General features: G+C 36.5%; 1 protein-coding gene across 3 annotated transcripts in view; it reads left to right on the forward strand.

Annotated features, from left to right (window-relative positions):
• Positions 1-21,128, forward strand: part of MYOF (myoferlin) — a 73,309-nt gene that overhangs the window by 33,718 nt on the left and 18,463 nt on the right. For all 3 annotated transcript variants that reach the window (XR_013930635.1, XM_080403555.1, XM_080403556.1), the window contains exons 17-32: positions 1,043-1,081; positions 3,599-3,723; positions 4,171-4,287; positions 4,653-4,830; positions 5,644-5,768; positions 6,286-6,392; positions 8,607-8,799; positions 9,802-9,957; positions 11,521-11,652; positions 13,030-13,193; positions 14,906-15,020; positions 15,138-15,243; positions 17,095-17,237; positions 17,532-17,705; positions 18,826-18,934; positions 20,344-20,421. Coding sequence is in view for 2 of the 3 variants with exons in the window: in XM_080403555.1 (XP_080259681.1) it covers positions 1,043-1,081; positions 3,599-3,723; positions 4,171-4,287; positions 4,653-4,830; positions 5,644-5,768; positions 6,286-6,392; positions 8,607-8,799; positions 9,802-9,957; positions 11,521-11,652; positions 13,030-13,193; positions 14,906-15,020; positions 15,138-15,243; positions 17,095-17,237; positions 17,532-17,705; positions 18,826-18,934; positions 20,344-20,421 (2,061 nt within the window). In the remaining variant the exon portion in view is untranslated. The remainder of the gene's footprint in view (positions 1-1,042; positions 1,082-3,598; positions 3,724-4,170; positions 4,288-4,652; positions 4,831-5,643; positions 5,769-6,285; positions 6,393-8,606; positions 8,800-9,801; positions 9,958-11,520; positions 11,653-13,029; positions 13,194-14,905; positions 15,021-15,137; positions 15,244-17,094; positions 17,238-17,531; positions 17,706-18,825; positions 18,935-20,343; positions 20,422-21,128) is intronic.

The raw sequence follows: 21,128 nt of genomic DNA on the forward strand, positions 1-21,128 counted from the left end.
TGGCTCAAAACCATTCCCACTGTTGCCCCAATAAGAGTCTAAATTACTATTTTTTCTGTCATGTTTATGAAATCTATGTTATATGTACTTGACTGAGACAGGCCAGTTTGTCCTTGGTTGCTATGTCAGGAGTTTAAAAACAAAATTAGTGGCTTAAATCCTGTAGTGACTTGAGGCAATTATTTATCTTATTGGGCGGAACAGTATTTTCAGTCACATAACTTCAAAGTTACAACCCAGTCCTCTTAGAAGTACAGGTGTTGAAGTAAGACCTTGTGCAAACATTCTTTTTCATACCCCACACACAACCAGGCGAGTTGTCAGGAGGCAAAAGAAAGGGTTACAGAAAAAGGCAATGGGAAATCAAAGACAGAAGGGCTGGGCTGTTGGGGAAAATTCAGCTCCGGAGATCACTTGTACTACCCACTTAAGTGTGTAACTTGAACTGCTGTTGAGTCACAGCTCATTTATACTTCAAACCCAGGCACCTAGTAACTGAGAAAATCTTATTTGGATAGTCTCTCTACAAAGATACTGACATGGGAATAGCCGTTTCCATGTAAAATCACAGATTATCTTCCCTTGAGGTCAATGCCTTGCCTGAAGCCTCTTCTGGCTTCTGAAGGTTTGGGAAAACTGAACTAGTCTATGGGCTTCATTTACTGAAGATATTCTAATGGGCCCAGACATGTAGTGGTTTTCTTGAATGCTCTTAGGATTTTAATATTGTTTTAATTTTTTTATTATTATTTGGGGGGGAGGGGGGAGAGGAGGAGAATTATACAAAGTTGAAACAGAAGCATCAAAACAACATACTTTGTCAGCTACATGGTTTTGGTTTTCTCCTTTGGAATTTGTACAAGAGTACATATTTTGAACAAGAGTTCATATTTTAATCAGGAAGGAAGATTCTAGCCCACATGAACTTGATTTTTTCTCAGGCCTTAAACTTTATTTTAAAAGCAGATTGCTTTGTGATGTATTTGGTTTTTAAAATGCTATTGTCACTTGTCATGTAACTTCTTTTCTTTTCATAATATAGAATTTTCATCTTCGGGAACAGGGGCTTCGTCATATGAAGGTTTATATCTTTGTCTCTTGCTGATTTTTCTTTCCATTGCCCAAACTGAGAAGTATTGCCTAAGAAGACTCATCATGATAAAAAATATTTTTAAAGATTTACTTGTCTAAAAGAATTCATCATTATTATTAAAGAGTATCAAAACATAACTAACCTTAAAAATCAGTTTTGGCACTGGAACTGGTTCGAAAATATTTCTGTTCGGCTGGTGCTTCAGGCTGTTTTAGAGTTGAGCAGGCAGTTGCTTCAGTTCTAGTCTAAACTTAGTCTAACAATGGCTTGCAATTTTTAACTTAGCTATGAGTTTGCAACTATATTTGTAGATATATTGCAACTATATATTTGCAGCTGCGGAGCCCTGCAGAAGTAAATAACTGCCTGAAATAATGAATGGCGCTTATGCTTAGCTAGCTGTATAAATAAAATCTGAAAAATGAAATCTGATTCTGTTAAAACCTGAAGAGATGGCTTTTTACAGAACTGTCTAGCCTGACATCCAGTTTTGAAATACTTTGTGGTAAATATTTATAGTGAGAAGTAAATACAACTGGAGTGATGTTGAGAAGTAACAAACATTCATTCATACAAATACTTCATTTACAGTCTTTCTTTCTTAACAAAGTAATAAGTTAAAGGCTGAAATAACTTTTTAATGGCTTTCTGCAATATGTGAATATCAGCCTTTTAAATGTAAACAGCTTAATTTTAAATGTAAAGAAATACAAAATATAGTCTCTTTATTCTGGGTTAAGGAGATTTTTTTCTGTAATTTTGTATTTCAATTTATATTCTGTTTAATTTTTTAGCATCAGTAAGTAGTGAATGTATTCATTCAACACAGATCAGTACCTTAAACCTAGTCCTAATGAGATCTGATATGAGCAGTTCAGTGCTGGAATTTTTAAAAAATTGGGTGGTATTCCAACAAGAATCTTGAGTTCTTTTTCATTCAAATTCTGATCTGTTTCTGATACAGATGTAAGGATGCGAAAGTATCCAAATGCAAAATAGAGAACTGCAAATCTTTATTTTGTATTTTGCAAATTTTATATGATTTTGTGCTGACAGAAAATTACATCAGGGCGTCATATTCATTTTTATTATTCATGTCACTCAGTAATCACAGTGCCAAAGTGATACAAGGTGTATTAATTTTCACTTTGTTATCTCAGCCATACTTTCTGGTGATAAATGCATCCTTCTTTGTGCTGCAGACCACTCTAACTGGTATATGTTGCAAGGTTTAGAAGCCCAGTTCAGTTTTTTATACCAGGATCATTTGTTCACAGACAAAAGCTAGGATTCAAGATGGAAAGGAATACAGAATCTCTCCTGTTCGCTCAAAACTATGGAGTATTCTTCTGCATGTGCTGCTTAACTTGTTCTAATTCTCTTTGCACTACTCATCAAATTTATTAATCAATAGCCTTGGTATCTATTTGATTGTTACTGAAGGAAGAATCAACTCCCTTAAGGATAGAATTTAAATTTTTTTAGAGTGTTTTATAATCTCATTAATCTAATAAAATCGCAAGGCACGAATGCAAACCCAAAAGGTAACAGTAGTAATATAACTAAGGCTTCCCTGTATTTATTTTCCTGCTAAAAAACAGAACACTGTTCAAAAATACAAAGTTACGACAGTAAGGATTAGCAATAGAAATACTTTTCAAGTTCTTAGATATCTTAAGTATCTGAAAATAAACAATAGCTTTAGTGTGCAGTTTCCTAGCTTAGCTATTAAAACTGACAAAAATGTCTAAATCCTTACTAAATTTTTTTATAGCCAGATTAAGACATTGGGAAAATTTTAATTTATTAGTCATGGAATAACAATAGTATACAAATCAGGGTTTATTGTCATTGGTATTAACTGAGTTTGCAGCCTTATGGTCTTTTATGAATTTTAGCTTACTGAAAAGGGAGTTTGTGAGAAACAGTGCACTGCAGCAGTTACAGTTAGAGTTACAGTAGTTTGTGTTTACCTTGAAGTATAGGCACAGAAAAATTACACTAAACATTGGAACAGTAGGTTTAACTGTTCTGCTGTAAGCAGTAAGGTTTTTTTCCACTATGGTGTGCATCTTTTTTGTAGCTGTTTAGCTAGAACAAGCCTGTGCATTTAAGTGATTGCAAATGTTGCTTTTACTCTGTTTATTTCTAGAAAATATCTTTTCTGTTAAGATAAGAGCGTATTACTTCTTCACATAAATGAAAACCTGGTATTTGGAGTGAGGCAGAAGTTCTGTTTATTTTGTGAGTTTTTTACTGCAATGTAGTATCTAGTAAGTATTGTATAATGAAGGAAGAGGTTAGGAACAAGTACAGTCACTGATATAATATATAATTACTTAACATTCATATAGTATATCCAGAGAATAAAGTGTTCTTACTTTACTAATAACTAATACCTAACTAATATCTAACATTTGTTCTACTGGCTTAATAGTAATTTTATTTGCTTTTCTGGCTCTGAATGATAATTAACAAAGAGATAATGGTAATGTTTTCTGTTAGTAAACACTGGAGAAACTGAAGTTGGCTTTTTACCAACATTTGGGCCTTGTTACCTAAACTTTTATGGAAGTCCAAGAGAATATACTGGATTCCCAGACCCATATGATGAATTGAACTTTGGAAAGGTCAGTTTCTTTGTTCATTGTTTTTAATCAATGAATGTGAATTCATTTTAATGGTGGGGGGGTTGTTTCACATTACACTCTCTTTGGTGGTTTTTTTTTTAATAATATTTTATATTTATGATTAATAAGGAAGTGTGATAGTATTTTCCATTCTTAACTGTTTTTGTTTTAAATGTCTTTTTGAAGGAGCAGCAGTGTTTTCAGTGATTTTCACTATCTGCGTGTATTTTTATTTCTTATTTCCTTGTTTTTCTAAACATGTATTTTTCACTTCTATAATTAATTAAAGACAACTGCTTTATTTCATTTGTTCAAATATGTACATCCATGCCTTGCAGAAGTTTTGAGAACACTTCAGTGAAGCCAGGTTCATGTACAGCTAAAGATAGAGTGTACTGCTTTAGGAGAAATACATAAAATTGGATTCATTGTGTAATTATGTTACAGGGAGAAGGAGTTGCTTATAGAGGGAGAATTCTGGTTGAACTATCTACAATACTTGAAAGCAAACCTGTTAATAAAAAGTTAGAGATGATTCCTAACGATGACTTACTGGTTGTTGAGGTAAATCCTTGTTTTATTGTCCGTGTTGGTAATGGAGATGTGCCTTGGCTGGTTATTTTTGGAGAATGATCTAACTTACTAGAATTGAAACAACTGAATTGAATCTCAGAGTTAAGAGAGGTCATTATTGATGGTGTGGCTACAAAAATGTCATACCCTCATAGCATGAAATGTTAATTTGAAACATTTTTAGAATCTCAAATACAGTAATTCATTATACACACATCATAGCTTTTTGGTTGCTTCTCAGAAAGTAGTAAAAATACTAAAATTATTATTTCCATTATAAAATTGCTATTGTTTTTTATAATTGAGGATCCTGTTTAACAAATACTGAAATACAACTAAAAAGGTTCTTCTTGTAGAAGTACCAGCGCAGACGAAAGTTCTGCTTGGCTGCTGTGTTTCATTCTGCTACCATGCTGCAAGACACTGGTGAGCCTATCCAGTTTGAAGTTAGCATTGGTAATTACGGCAACAAGTTTGATACCACCTGTAAACCTTTGGCATCAACAACTCAGTACAGTCGTGCTGTTTTTGATGGTAAGGATACTGCTGGTGTGGGGATAAAATGACGTGCAATTCTCTTTCCAAGGTGCTATTTTATAGCTTTGGAATAACAGCCTAACTGCACTAAAAACTTACGAAAACATGACAGAAAAGAACATGTGGCTCTTCATAGGTTTGCAATGAAGTGCAGTACATGCTGCAAAAGTCCTCTGAGGTTATTAAAGAAGTTTTCGCAGAATTCAGTGAAATCTTCTGACTGTGTACTAGATGTGTACAAGAAAATTGGAAAGAAAAAAAATGCATTATTTTACAGGTATCTAAAAACTAGGGGTTAAATAGGGAAAATATTCTTTGAACATTATGATTCAAAATAAATAAAAACTTGATTTTAAACCAGCTGTCTAGCAGCCTAGAAGAAAAGAACCTAGCTAGATCACAGGAAAACGTATTTTGGCTATAATTTTTTTTTTTTATTATTACTTAACTGCAAACAGTAGGAGGGGTTTTATTTATGTATTAAATGACATAATCAGGTTTACTCTGGAAAATAATTATTTGAATATTTATTTCAGATATACGCTTAATGTGCTATCTACATTGCTAAGTTATGGGAAAGAATAATGAATGTGTTAACAGATGATTTATTAAAAAAAAAATCGGATTTTGAAACAATTTGAAGTAAAAGTTCACCATCCAACAGACACTACAGTGGCTGGAAAGTACAAATCCTGTGATAAGTTTGCCCTAGCTTGTATGTTCTAAATGAAATAAATACAGCGATTTGTGCAGTGTGCAGTACGTATTCCTGCCATGAATTCTAACTCTAACATATTAATGTTTCACCAGGTAATTACTATTACTACTTGCCATGGGCAAACACAAAGCCAGTTGTAACACTGACATCCTTTTGGGAGGACATAAGTCATAGATTAGACCCTGTGAATGTAATCCTAAACATGACAGAAAGACTGGTAAGACACTTAAGATCTTTCTTATGCTGATATGCTTTTTATTTTTACTTTTTTCATTTACAGGCGTAATCAAAAGTGACATTTTGAGCAAATGATGGAACAGTTTTCTGAGACTTTCCCCTCTTTTTTTTCCTATTCAAATTAAACATAGCTTGGTGTTAACAAATGGCACTGCTAATAATAGGTCTGTGTTCTGGCAAGGCCCAGCACACTTCTGCTTTAATGTGCAGAGAATTTCCACAGGAAGGAGGAGTCCTCGGTGTTGGTTAGGGCACGTTAAGTCTGTAGGACGGTTACTTGCTTTGGAAACTAGATGCAATATCATGTGTTATTAAATATAGTAAGAAAGAATGTAGGAATAGTCCTGTTAAATATGAAGCAAGTTTGAACATCTGAGTCTTTGTTGGTTTGGGCTTTATACATACAAATAAATCAGATTAAAGTATTGAAACTCATATTGACCTTAAACTGCAATGGAAGTTTATAAGTACAAATCCTTTTCTTTTAAATTATGCAGCAATCCAACTTGGCCGCCTTAAAATCAGGAATGCAGGCTAAAATTGCAGAAAACCAATTAGCTGAGATGTGGTTGAAGCTGATTGATGAACTTACAGATGATGTGAGGTAAAGTACCTTTTTTATCTCTTATGTTATCATTCTAGGCCTGCTCAGAATCTTTGCTATTGCCTGTACTAAGTCAGAAAACAAATTCTAAGGACTCTGAAACTGATTACCCTTATGAACTGACCTGAGAACTGGAATTCCAGAAGTCTCTGAAAGTAGTAAACCAGCATGGATATTGCCAATGATGTCATCCATCTAGTTTTGTAATTCTCCTCTATCTTAGTCACTGACAGTAATAAACCAGCATCTCTTAAAAAAAATCTAAGGCAGAACTGTTTTGAAAATGTGAAACTGTGGATCTCTGCTGCCTTTCTAATATCTTGCCTTCTTTTGAATTCCTCATATACCTTTTGTTTACCCACGTTTCAATGTTATTTTTGAAACTGAAGAGGGAGGAAATTCTGTGATTTACTGGTAAGCCCAGAATACAAAATCTATAAGCTATCCAGAGCTTAAGGGCTGTAAAGGTATTTTTAAATAAGCCTTTAGTTAACACATCTGTATGTATGGGAGTGTTCAGAGAAGGCAACAGGAATCAGCACTTAGGGTTTTGAAGGAGAATATATTCTAAATAGAATGGAAGGAATTTTATGAGAAAGACATTAATAGAAGGAGACACTGGTGTGGGGAGAGGTGCTTGAAAAACATTAAAGAAGTGGTTGATGAAACAGCACAGGAAAAGGAAAATGAGAGAACAGTTATCCATTACAAGAAATAACAGAAAAGGTGAAATGAAAGAAAAAAAAATCATCAAGCTGTAGAGCCAATAGAAAGGTCAACAGAGGAAAAAGCAAACAGCAGGGATCAATATATACCAGCAAAGAATTATGTGATAGATAGTTTACATTAAAATACAAACTAGTAACTTCACAGAATACCTGCTGTGATGTGGAAGAAAGGAAAGAAAGAACTGACATGCTTAGGAAAGGAAAATGTGAAGGGGAAATGATTGGCACGTGGAGCCATCGAGTAAGTGTGGGATCTTCAGGTTTTATATCAATTATGTCAGCCCGTCCTCCTGACACTCAATCTGCACTGCTACTAATTTGGTCCTTTATTGTATAAAATGTCTTGTCATCCAACCGTTGTGGAGCAATAGCATCTAGATTTATCAGCCAAACAAGTTTCCTGTTGTTCATAGCATACAATGTTTTTTACGTTTTTTTTCAGCAAGGTCATGAAACCTATGTCAAAAACATAATTGCCTTTATTGAATTCATAGAACATTTTTCCTTGCAATGCTAATGTTTAAATTAGTTAGGAGTTTGAGAGAGTTTTCACTGCACTGTTTAAAACTAAAATGAGGTGACTTTCTGGAAGTTTTGATTTGGTACATTTGATTCATGTGTAAGTACTTGCACCCAGGGCAGGCAGCACTTGCATTCAGATTAGTAGAATGAACTACAGTAGAAGGCACAATAGTCAGCATCAAGGTTTTGCAGAATCAAAGCCCTTAGAAGCACACGGCTTGTCATTAAAAATAGGTCAGAGAAGAGTCAATCTTTTCAAACTAGGCAGTGTCTTTGGAATTTTTTTTTCCCCAAGTGTCATATTAAAGACCTCTTCGTGAACTCTTGTAAAGGGATATAGTCATTGGTCTGTGAAAAGCTCCCTTTTCCTCAAACCTCCGCCAAGTCAAAAAAGTTCATTTTTCCTGCACTACTGTAATCTACAGGATTTCTTGGTTCCATTGAATAGTTACCCTGCCCTCTGGTGACTCAAAAGTTCTGTGTCATGGATTTCTTTTAGAGTTCTTCAGTGTTTTCTTGCCAGAGGGTTAGATTACCCTAGTCATAGACACAAGCTGTATTTGTCTATTGAGTTCCTGAGAATGTATAGAGTTTCCAGTGAAGGGAAGGAACCTAATCTTCCTCTGAAGGCACTGTTTTCATCTTTGAGATGTACATTCTGAGACAATTTATAGGAAAATGGATTTTCTTTGGTTTGCTTAGCAGCAATTACATTAAAGCATACACCTCGAACAATTCTACATTGGTGCTTGTTATGTAAGCACAGCATTTCCCTTGCTTACTGTAAACACTTTGTTAGGTGGAAATCTCTGCCGACATAGATGCTATAGCACTATTCTAGTGGTTTTCAGTCACAGGACATAATAGCACTCAATGTGTTCCCACTGTATGCATGTCTGCGTTAAGTGTGTGGCTACATAAAATCCACTTAGATTATTAACCATAATAAATGTTCTCTTTTCAGTAAACCATTTCCCCTCATAGAAGGCAAATCTAATATTACAGTCCTTGACACTCAGATAGAAAAACTGCGCCTCAAGTCTCTCAAACAGATTGGAGAAGCAGCAGCGAGGATGAGAAATGAAGCTACTGATGTGAAAGCCACTCTGACAGAAATTGAGGATTGGTTGGATAAATTACTGCAGCTGAGTGAAGAGGTTAGTACTACACAATGCCAGAGATTCAGTTAGTATAGAAATAACTGTCTAACACAAACTGGTGTGACATTCACTGCTGATCAAGCAATATCCACTCTCCTTAGAATAGAATTGTAGAAGCTGTGAAAGTAAACATGTTCCCCTCTGTAATTAGGATGTGTGCTTCTTCACTGAGAACGTGTGTTGGGGGATAACCGCGCTGTGATTTGTAGAATAGACTGCATTCTGTTTAAAGTGACAGTATTTTGTCCTTTCCTTCCTTCCAGAATTGCAGATCACATTGGGGGTTCAGGGAGTGCAGGATATATGTTGTACTTCAGCAGCTTATTAGCCATAGCAATCAACTTCTAAGAGTTAAATTTGTTTGTTTCTGTGTTTTTAAAATTTTCAGCAATATCTTAAGTTTTCATTTTGGTTATCTCATAATTGGTTTCCACAACACTGTAGAAATGTTTTATTTTTTCTTTGTCACTTCTGCTTTGAAAAGTTATTAATTTGAAAAAAAGAGAGCAGCTAATCTGGCAGACTTGTAGCTAACACATAAAGGTGTGTGCAGAGCTGCAGAAAGATAGTAAGCTGTTTCCATCCTCTGCTAAAAGTCTTACGACGATCTACCCTTAATGCGGAAGGGTAGCAAGCACTTAAGTATGTAGCAGGCCAATCCAAATCATTAGTATTCAGGATCGGTCACTGTAGTCACCATAAAGGAATCAAGATACAGAGTATCTCTAAAAGATTTTGCAAAAGATATAGGAGCTGTTTCTTTTTAAATAAAACTTACTTGCTTTCCAACAATACCGATGGTATTTTTAATGATTGTTTCAGAACTATGTATTGCATTACTTGCAAAGTAACACAATTTCCTCTATTTATCATAAATTTATGTTAATTATTGATTCTAAGTAATAAATCTAAATTTGCTTCTGCTGTCTAAGCATTAATTAGTTTAACATTCTGTTAATTACTGTTCTTAACCTTTTTTTCCCCACAAATGATCCACAGCCACAAAACAGTATGCCTGATGTAATCATATGGATGATCCGAGGGGAGAAAAGACTGGCTTATGCTCGTGTTCCTGCACACCAAGTGCTGTATTCCACAACAAGCCCCGAATCATCTGGTAAATATTGTGGAAAGACCCAAACGATCTTCTTAAAGGTACTTCCCCCACCCTTAAAAAAGAATTCACTCCCTAAACTGTGATGCCTTCTGACATGAACATGAAACATGCAAATGAACTATGAACAATGAGGTGTCGAAACTCAGGACAGATTAAAAGTCAACTGAATAGAGCTTCTTCAAAATCATAGATCATAGAATGGTTTGGGTTGAAGGGACCTTAAAGATCATCTAGTTCCAACCCCCTGCCATGGGCAGAGACACCTCCCACTAGACCAGGGTGCTCAAAGCCCCATCCAGCCTGGCCTTGAGCACTGCCAGGGATGGGGCACCCACAGCTGCTCTGGGCAACCTGTGCAGCGCCTCACCAGCCTCACAGTAAAGAGTTTCTTCCTAATATCTAACCTAAATCTATCCTTTTTCAGCTTAAAACCATTCCCCCTTGTCCTATCACAACATGTCCTGTCACAGAAACTGTGAAATTCATCGTAAGCCAGTTCGAACTAGCATCAGCCCCTAACTCTGAGGCTTTTCTGAAGAGCTTAAAATTGTGACAAGACTTTTAAAGGGTTACCGGGGTTGGTGTTTTGGGGTTGGACATGAACGGAGACTTTCAGAGGGAATAATTAGTGTGAGTCGGAGAAGTTCCAAAAACCTATTCAAAGTTTTCTGCAAATAATATAAAGTATGCCTACACCCAGAAGTTCCCCAGTATGCCTCTCTGCATTGAGTCTTACTCTTTAATAGGAATGCCTTTCTCCATTTAAGTTTATATCGTCTGTAATTGGAATAAACCTAAGCAGAAAAAAGGCAATCTGACTGTAGAACAATAACATAACAACAACAGAGTTTGTCAGTGTACCAGTAGTTATGTTGATCAATACTTCAATGCAGACAGGCCTGTTTAGAATCATAAAATCATTTAGGTTGGAAAAGACCTTTAAGATCATCAAGTGCAAGTGTTAACCTAGTACTGCCAAGTCCACCACTAAACCATGTCCCTAAACGCCACATCTACATGTCTTTTAAACACCTCGCGGGATGGTGATTCAACCACCTCCTCGGGCAGCCTGTTCCCATGCTTGACCACCCTTTCGGTGAAGAATTTTTCCTAATATCCAACCTAACCTCCCCCCAGCACAGCTAGAGGCCATTTCCTCTTGTCCTAGCTTGCTACTTGAGAGAAGAGACCATGCAAGACCCTTGTCATGCGTGTTACGATGCATTACTTCTACATGTAGTGAACCATTCTGACTAACCTCTGCATTTCCATTATCCTGATAAGTTTTTAAGTTATTTTCCTAATTAAAAATGCATTGCTGCATGAAACTTGGGAGAGAATATACAGAAACAGGGATGATACTATTGTTACTGTGTTTGGGTTTTACACTCTTCAGGCAGTGTAAAAACTACTTTGACATTATATTTACACTCCTCAGGCAGTTTCTGAACTATTTATTACTGCCTTTTGAGGAAGTGCAGTACAGGAAGAGATAAATAAATCATGTATTATTACTCATACCTCCATGTTATTGTGTATATTTTACCGAAAGCTACAATAACCTACATAACAAAGAACAACTTGTTTTGTTTGTGTGCCAGTACCCACAGGACAAGACAAAAGATGTCAAAATGCCTGCGGAGTTGCGAATTAACATTTGGCTTGGGCTCAGTGCAGTTGAAAAGAAGTTTAATAGCTTTGCAGAAGGAACGTTCAGTGTTTTTGCAGAAATGGTATGTCCATCATTGCTTTCTTGCTTTAAACTTGGATGTGAGTGTTAGGAATTCAGTTAAGTTGGAGCTTTTTTTTTTTTTTTTTTTTTTTTTTTTGGCATGCCAGGCAGAAAGGGAGAGTAGTAGTTATTATACTGAAACAAGTAGACCCCATTCAAGGTAATGAACAATCAAATCCATTGTGCCTGCCAGGTGAACTTCAGCAGACTAGATTCTGAACTGGTTAATCAGGTAAAAATCTGGTTAACTCCAGTGATTTCAAAAACATTTATTTTAGATTTTTATCATTGTAATTAAGATTGGGATCTAGACCATTATGTTTTGGCATGTGAATAACCTTTTTATTTTAATTGCTTCTTCACTTCTACAAATGATAGTTGGACACAAGTGCTTTTGCTTAATAATGGTTCTTTTGTAGCAGTAGAAAATCACTGTTACAGGAAAAACTGGTCAAAACCAGTAGATTTTGCAAACAAAAGGCTATAACAAATTTGGAATAAAAATGCTTGAAATAGTCCCACAGCATATAATAGAGATTTTTAATGATAATGGTAAGCAATAGATGTCTTTTATATGCCCTGTCACCTAATGGTGCATATAATCCAAGATCTGTATAATAGCTAATGAAACAAGACATTTTTAGAGACACTTGTGTCACCGTTGCACCTATGCTTAAATATTTAGTACTGCTGTAGTAACTCACTTAAAATAGTCAATGGATGTTCAAAGCCATTGTTTAAGTATAGCATTTAAGAGGCTATTGAATACCTCAGCTTTTGCTCTTCATGCAGTAGTCCAACGATTGTACAGGAATAGGAACAGAAAACTCAAGGCCATCATAAACTATAATAATCCCATTAGCATTAGGGGAAGTACACTACGTAAACTGGGCTGACATCAGAATCATGCCTCTGGTAGCTTCCGTGATAAGACTACAATTCAGTTTTACATGTTAAGAAAGAAAAGAATATAAGTAGGAGGAGATTTGAGATGGAAAAGAATGAGAGGATCATGTGTTTAGGGAACAGAAGAAACTTGTTTGAATAATGTAATGGAATTTTACTTAACAAAGCTTTAATTTGGAGGAAGTTTGACTGTAGTTGTAGAGTGGCATTAAACTGAGAAGATCATGTAGTTTATAAAGCAATGGAATCACTGCTTACCAGGCAGCATAGAAGAAAATTAAAGAAAGAAATTATGATATCGCAGAGTAATGTGGGAAGAGATAATTTCAGAGAAGGGGGGAAAAAGGAAACGCATAGTAGAATGTTTCAATTGTAACAGTTACATAACACCACCAGCAGCCCTAAAAAAAAAAAACCACCAAACTTTTTATTATTCCTTAAGTACTAATTTTTTTTCTTTCTCCCCAAACAGTATGAAAATCAGGCTCTTCTGTTTGGAAAGTGGGGTACCTCAGGACTTGTTGGTCGCCACAAGTTTTCTGATGTCACAGGAAAGATCAAACTGAAAAGAGAGTACTTTCTACCCCCAAAGGGCTGGGAGTGGGAAGGAGAATGGATGGTGGATCCTGAAAGAAGGTCAGATTTTTTCAATTTTATGCAAAGAGGAATAAAGGAGTTTAATCTCAGAGTGCAGAGTAAAAGCTTCTGTCTGTTTTCTTGGCCCAGAAAGAGATTTTAAGCTGAACTTCTTAAGACAGCAAAAGCCAACCAATAGTCAAAGTTAGTTAATAACACTGAAATTAACATTACCTTTTTAAAAAGTAAAATCGCACATACAACAGAAAGAACATGTGCATTTCCTAGGAACCAGCTGACAGGTTAGAAGTCCCCATGTGATGATGGGTATATCATGCTGTCACGGTGCCGCATCTTGAAAAAAGGGATAATAGTAGTTTTCCTTTCCTAGAAAGCTACTACTGTAGGATCACTTGTGTCTGTGTGAGGTTCTGAGATCCTGCTGTGATGGTTTCAGACAAGACCCTTAGATAGCTACATCTTCCATAGACAGAAACTTTACCCTGACATGTCTGCAGTTCATGTTGTATCAACACCATTTCAGCATTCGCATGGTTGTTCACACAGTGGATGGGGATTTTGTGTTTATATCACTAAATGTTGAGAAGTTCCATTGCCCTTGTTAAACAACTTCACAGGTTATTTCTCAAACTAACTCTAGGGAGGGGTTGTTTTCAGGTTGTGGCTCCTCCCCTGGCAGACCAATTTCATGAGGCGTCAGTCCTCCCCCAACTCTAGCATGTTCAGTCCTGCTCTGTCGGAGGTTTTCAACTCCTGAGTTGTGCCAGTTCAGCTGCTTGTGTTGCCACACTTTAAACCAGACTAGGTAAATTATTTTTTCATAAACAAAGCCAGTATGAGAAAGAAATTGCTTTCTTTTTTTCTTAAAATAAAGAGTTCAGCCCATTTTCAATTTTTGTGTTCTGTTGACAAGACTGTTGCTATAGAAAAACTTCAGGAAAAATATATGCTATTATGTGATAACTTTTTAAATTGTATCAGTTTGTAGGTATGAATGGAAGGATTTATTTTCGTATTCAATGAATAGCTTTTATTTCAGTCAATAATCTGACACAAAGAAAAGCAATAACAGACACGGAGGTATTTTCTCAGATAATGGAAAAAACCCCTAGTGTTAAAATGGGTAAGCATGCTGTCTTGCACCTGCTGCTGTTGTGTGGCTTTATTTGACCAGCAGATGGCATTTTAGAACACGCTTTAGTGCTTCCCAAATCACAGCTAATCACGAGTGGAAATCAAGGCTCTTTGGTCTGACTTAATGTTCTCGTATTTCTTTTACTTGCAAGTTAGAGGAGTATTAGCCAACTGATCGCTTGCCTTGTTAACAGCATGAAGGGGAACAAAATCGAGTACATTGCTAAATTTTAGTGCATAGCTAGATATATCAAAATTAGAGATGCATATAACTGTCATGTGCAGACTGGGTTTTCCTGCACTTAGATGAAGTTTTTCTTTTTCCAAGAGTTGTTGACAGCACGTCCTGAACAACACAGCAGTTAAAACACTTTGGCTAGTCACCCATTTTTATGAGTAATGTTCCCCCTATTGCTCACTGCTACTGGAGTTGCTTCAGTTTCTGGAAGACATTCTAAGGAAATAAGTAGCGATGAGGGCTGCACTGTACTCTGTTAATAAATAGGGACAATCCAGAATTCCAGCACACGTCCACATTCTGTATGTTGTTTTTATATATTCTCTGTAGCTAACTAAAATACATTTGGGTTAGTGTTGTATTTGCTTTGGACTTGCAGTTTGTTGACTGAAGCTGATGCTGGTCATACAGAGTTCACTGATGAAGTATATGAAAATCAGAGTCGCTATCCTGGAGCGGAATGGAAAGCAGCTGAAGAGGGTTACACAGATGTGGTGAGACATATTTTTCACTGAATAAGTAAAGGTTTAAAAGAGGGAGTTCTAAGGTTTGCTACATAGTTTATTTCATCTATTAATGCACAGAATTGTTATGTTTTCCCTACATAAAAGAATGGAGAAAAAGCTCCACCCCCATGTGAGTTCACATGTCCTCTTGGATGGATGTGGGAAGATGATGCTTGGAAATCTGATTTAAATCGAGCAGTGGATGAGCAAGGTAAGATTTACTGATCTGCTGATTATTAGGACAATCTGTCATAGTCTTTACTGAGGGAGGACACAGGGCAAGACTGCAGTGATATCCTGAGCCACCATAGTGGTCGCCCCATGGAAAAATGTAAAAGAAACATTTGGGTAACAGTTGCTTAAGGAATCAGATACAATGACATTGAGAAAGTGTTCACTGTCGGCGTCTATTTTTATTTGCATTTTAATCACGGTTCCATGAAACTCACTGTTCTCTTTGAGGCTTTCTTGGATTAAAATGGACCGCTATTTTGAACAGTGTATGTAATAAATGCATTTATAAGTGCCTACTAGAGAAAGTCACATAATCTAAGCAGCTGTACAATGGTCCTAACTGCAGCAGAGCTTTGGGCTCAAAACTATCATCTGCTGACAGATTAAAAGAAAAGAAGGCTAATGCAACAACAGTCTACTAACGCGAGAGGTTCCAGTTGGAAAAACTGTATGTATAAACAGTGTGCATGGAAATAGAACCCATCCTTGTTTGAAATAACCTTCCAAAACGTCTTTCCTAAATGCAGTTCAATGGTTACAATTGAGCCTGTAAGATGAGTATTGGTAGCAGTAACTGGGTTTTTTTTAGAGAAGTCAGAAGCTTAAGTTGAGACATGAAGCCTCTGTAATTGTACCAAGGTTTGGATCCATCTGGTAATTTAACTGGGAGCCTTTAGCCAGGGGACAAGTGACCAAGCAATGCCAAGAGATGAATCAGGAGGTCTGTGGAGCAAAGGAAGTCAGGAACCTCTTAGCGTTGGTCACAGACCACACAAGTGTGTGAAGGATTCCTTTATCGTTGAGAGGAGAACAATTGCACTGAGTTTGTGTGGGAAGGGAGCCGTGCAAGCCTGATCAGGATAAAATTGTAACTGTATACAGAGATCAGATGTGCTACTAACCTGATCAGGTTAGAAAATCCTAAGCGCATAGAGCCAACATTTATCCTGCGGTTGCTTTGACTTTTATATGCTTGTTACACTAAATTGAAACTCTTACCAGCTTTGAAAGTTTTCATATAAATAACCTTATAAGACCATAACTTGGATTCTACAGCAATAGGAAGAAACAGTCTTACGTAGCACATTATTTACAGGACATTGATTTGATGGCTTGAAAACAAAATGAATAATAAAAGCAAAAGGGAAGGTTGTAGAAGGTTCTGGAAAGCTCAGAATTTTGTAAAAGTATCACAAATTTTAATTTGGTCTAAACCAGCTGAAATTAAATAGCTATTAATAATTAAATTGTTAATTAAATAGCTATCAAAATATCTGTCTAAACTGGAACCTCTGGTAGGACTCTGCAGTAACCTCTTCATAAGAGATCAATCTAAACAGAAGTCTGAGGCCTAGATACCTGACAAGTGAATTGTAATATGTAGAGCCAAAATACAGTAACAGGTTTCCCAGTTCTGATCAAAGTTCAGATAGCTGGTGTTCCCTTAAAAGCCAGGCTGCTGGAGTTGCAAGAGCACACAGGACATTCCAGTCATTTAAAATTAAGTTTTCCCTGTGATGAAGTATGAAAATGTGATATCAATACACCTAACACTTGAAAAAACAAGAATGCAAAGAAAAGAACTTAAAATGTATTGTCTCTGTTTTAATGTTGAGAATTTTTTGTCATATATGTTATAACAGAGCATCATCATAAAATGTCATCAGTTCCCCCCTAACTACTGAGCGTTTAGGGTTTGCAATTTCAAGTGGTCTTGTGTGACTAAAGCTTCATCCTCTGTAGGTACAATAACTATTTCCCTTGCATTTCTTCTTTGTTATCTTGCTTGTGTTTCTGGAAATATACCAACTAATCAATTCTGTTTCAGGGTGGGAATATGGAATCACTATTCCTCCAGACACTAAACCAAAGTCATGGGTTGCTGCAGAGAAAATGTACCATACCCATCGACGACGAAGACTGGTGCGGAAACGTAAGAGGGATCCAGCTCAAGCAGTAACAGCAGGAAGGGTAAGCAGAAGAGAGATGCAGTCAGAGACTTGTACATTGTAACAGTTCAGGGTTTCTGTTTTTAAAAATAATCGCATGAGATTACTAGTTTCCTGACTAAAGAAAAAAAACTAACATGAAACAGAGAGATCTAGAGCAATCTTGTATGTTTTCATTATATTCCTTTTCTTTGTCTTTTTGTAAATTGATGTTTCCAGTGTTGGTTTACAAAGGATTATGCCTTTCAAAGCAAGTGTCAGTTTTATTAATTACATTTATACAACACTGTGGATAACAAGGATTTATGTCTTCCAGGGAATGTCATCATATGAAGATCAGGAAGGATGGGAATATGCTTCTTTGATTGGCTGGAAATTCCACTGGAAGCAACGCAGTTCTGATACTTTCCGTCGAAGAAGATGGAGACGAAAAATGGCTCCCTCAGAAACACATGGTGCAGCAGCTATCTTTAAACTTGAAGGTGCTTTGGTAAGGGACAGAGTATCAAAAAAGTCTTTAAAAGTTCATTCTGTTAACGTAGAGTAAATAAACAATTAAGTATATCAGCTGTTTTAGTCCTTGCATTGTTAGATTAATATATAACTGAGGAACTAATACAATTTATATTGTTTAAATTGTTTAAAGTCTGAAAGGGACTATTGAAGTTGGAGTCGAGACTCTCGCATAACATGCTTATTTATTTTTCAAATTATTTTTGTTATTACATTATGTAAGATTTAGAGCAAAGAGCCAAATTACTAATGAGCCTTCTCGTCCAGTGAAAAGATAGCACAAGCTTTTCATGAACATAATTTAAATGTTTTAACACCAGCACAATGATGTTAATACAGAAACAACAGGCATGGAAATAGCTGCACCTGTAATGTTTGCATGTATAAACAACCAAGCACAAGAAAGGATAGCAAAGCGTTGGAGAAGCCAGAATGTTGTATGTCACAAATAGATAATCAGAATGGAATTATTCCTCAGGTTTTCGGTTGTAACACAGCTTCATAGTTAAGCTCTATTTACCAAAATACAACTTGGAGCAAGTAAGGTGAGAAGGCTTCTTTGTTCTTCTAAAATGATGACTCTGAATGTGATTGTATGGCATTAAGAAAAGTTTGCACTTTCTTCTTGTTTTGTTTCTCTTTTGCACCAAGTGTTGGTGTAGGATTCATTGATAGCATTTTCTTTCTCCAAGTAATTTGGTTCCAGAGTTTAAAAATTGCTGTTTCAGTTCCTCTTCTGAGTGTACTTCCTGGGCCATTGCTGGGATAAAGCCTTAAGAGCAGGTCCTTGCAACAGCACAGTGCAGAAGAGCTGCAGCTTCTCCATCAGTAAGAGCCGAGAGGTATCTCCAGAAATAAGACATTCTGTAAAGTAAGATGGAATGACTGCATCTCATTTCTTGTTGCCATTGCAGCTGTGCAGAAATGACCTGTGGACATAGTAAGAGTCTTTTAAAGTACATTTACGCAGGAAAGTAAATTTCTCTTTGTCCTGGAGGAGAGACTGAAACCTATATTCCCACACACAGTCCACTTTTACAAGGTTCCTTTTATGCTTCTAAATAGACAGTAACTTTTTTTTCTTTATATAACTTCAGGGAGCAGACACCAGTGTTGATGATGAAGGGAAGAGTTCAGACAAAACCAGGGAGGCAGCTACAAAGGTGTTTGGTGCCAATACACCACTTGTTTCCTGCTACTTTGACAGTAGGTTCTTTAACCATTCCTCTCTCGAAAATTATGTCAGTTTCTGCCTGGTATCAACCAGAATTGTAATTCCTTGTTGTTTACATCTAGGGTTATGTACCTTCTGTTATAATTACTGTCTGATCCTTGACTGGGCCCTGTTTAGACTACTAAAAGAAAAATCACAGCTAATCATTTTGATATTTCAGTCCGCTGTCATGCATTTTTAAAAGCCTCTATGGGACAGGAATTCTAAAGCCAACTCTGTTGCAACACCTGAATTTTAGGCTCTCTTAAGTGATGCATTTTTAGCATTAGCATCCCTCTATGACAACGCAGAGAGCTAAGCCTGCAGAGATTTATGTACAGTTCATTTTTTGCTGTTTTAGCTCACTTAACCATCTCAATGCAGGGTCAGACAAATGACTGACCCAGAGGAAGCACAAAGACCGTGTACTTGAGTTGGCAAACTGAGCAAAACTGTTTGCCAACCTGGATTGGCTTTAAATGCCTTGGAATCACTGTCATGGGATTCACAAAAGCAGGGACACTGACATGGGAGCCACCAGCGTTAGTTAATAGGAACAGAGGCCAATCCCATCCACTCCCAAGAGTCAAAATCCTTTTTGAGGATCTATGACTGGAACATTTGTCTTTATTTGGACTGTACAGAATTTTATCTCCTTGCTGGGAAATGGGTGTCTGAATCTTAAATCTTGTCTTTCAGAAGTTGAGGAAGATTATTGTGGTTTCTTTTAACTAATGACCACAACAGGAGGAAAATGGCACCTTTTCCTGCCATAGTTCAGAGGTTTCAGCACATTGAGGCTATGAGTGGCTCAGACTTTTCCAAGGGCTGAAAGGGCCTTTTTTAAAGAAAAGCTTTAGTAACTTAGCCACATCCTATCCTGGGTTTGGGCCGCTCTTACATCTTCCTTTTAAGCTATTCCACTTGCCTGCAATGATTTATTTTTTTAAATCTTTTAGCCAAAGAGACAGAGTTGCAATTGGAATAATTTTCTAGAGCTAATAGCTAAAAATGTGAAACTCCCAAGTCCCTCCAGTGCGGTGGTGAATACTTAAATTAAGCACAGGAATGCCCAGCTCTTGATTCTCTTCAGAGGAGATGGATTAGACTGTTTCAAACAGGACTTTTTGAATAGAAGGATTTTTAGATGATCATACAGTGAAAAAAGCCCAAATAGCATTCATTAGTGGGTGTTTTTCATTTCTGCTAGAAGCTGTGTCAGAACAAATGTTCTCAGGTGCCAGCTCATTGGTATTAGTAAACTTTACACTAAAAAAGCAAAGCAGAAAAGTTACTACAGTGCTTGTGCTAGAGTTAAAATGGGTAAGGCATTTTTATAGACTCAATATCTTCATTACAGAATGTATAATGCAGTTAATCTCTTTTCATTTATTTGATACAGGAGTATATACCTATCACCTTCGGTGTTATGTCTACCAGGCAAGAAATCTCATGGCTTTAGACAAAGACAGTTTTTCAGGTATGGAAAAATCCTGGTAATGGTGCAGAAAACCCACTTCTGCAATAAACTAGTAACTTCATTTAGCTATAAAATACGTTGAATCCTTAAGGTTTGTGTGTAGGCCTTAGCTATTGAAACTACACCAGAAAAGAAGTCTTGGCTTCATTCTGTGTGATCCAGATTTGGATATGCATTTGGATATGCAGCACTTAAAAGCAATACAAAGAAATAATAACAATAAATGCCTCTAATGCGCATATGTAGAACTCAAGATGGGTACTTCAGATGCAGTCACACATAAACTAGAGCATCTACATTTTACTTTCCTCTAAAACTAGTTTGAAGAGTTAGCCAGATTTTGTAAAACGCTGATCAGGTACCTTCAGGTACCTAGCCAGGAGCTGTTTGAACTGACCTAAAGATAACCTTTAAAATAGCCTCTAGTCTTTAGTGATTGCAATTTGTATAGGAAATGTTAATGACCATCATCAGATACCTTCTACAGAGCTCTGGAAGATTTAGAGACCTGCCAAACGCTGTGCCTAGACCACTGTCAGCATTCAGCTTCACAAGAAGAGGTTGCTATAAATAATGTTTGAAAGCAAAGCTTGATCTGAGCAATATAGCCTGGGAGAATTTGTTTGGTGACTAGTCAGAACTAGAGTTATTTCATTGTATTATTTATGAGGCTGTACAGTTGTATATCAATGGAAACAACAAAACAA

This window comes from Falco punctatus, assembly GCF_963210335.1.
Source record: "Falco punctatus genome assembly, chromosome: 9".
Lineage (NCBI taxonomy): Eukaryota > Metazoa > Chordata > Aves > Falconiformes > Falconidae > Falco > Falco punctatus.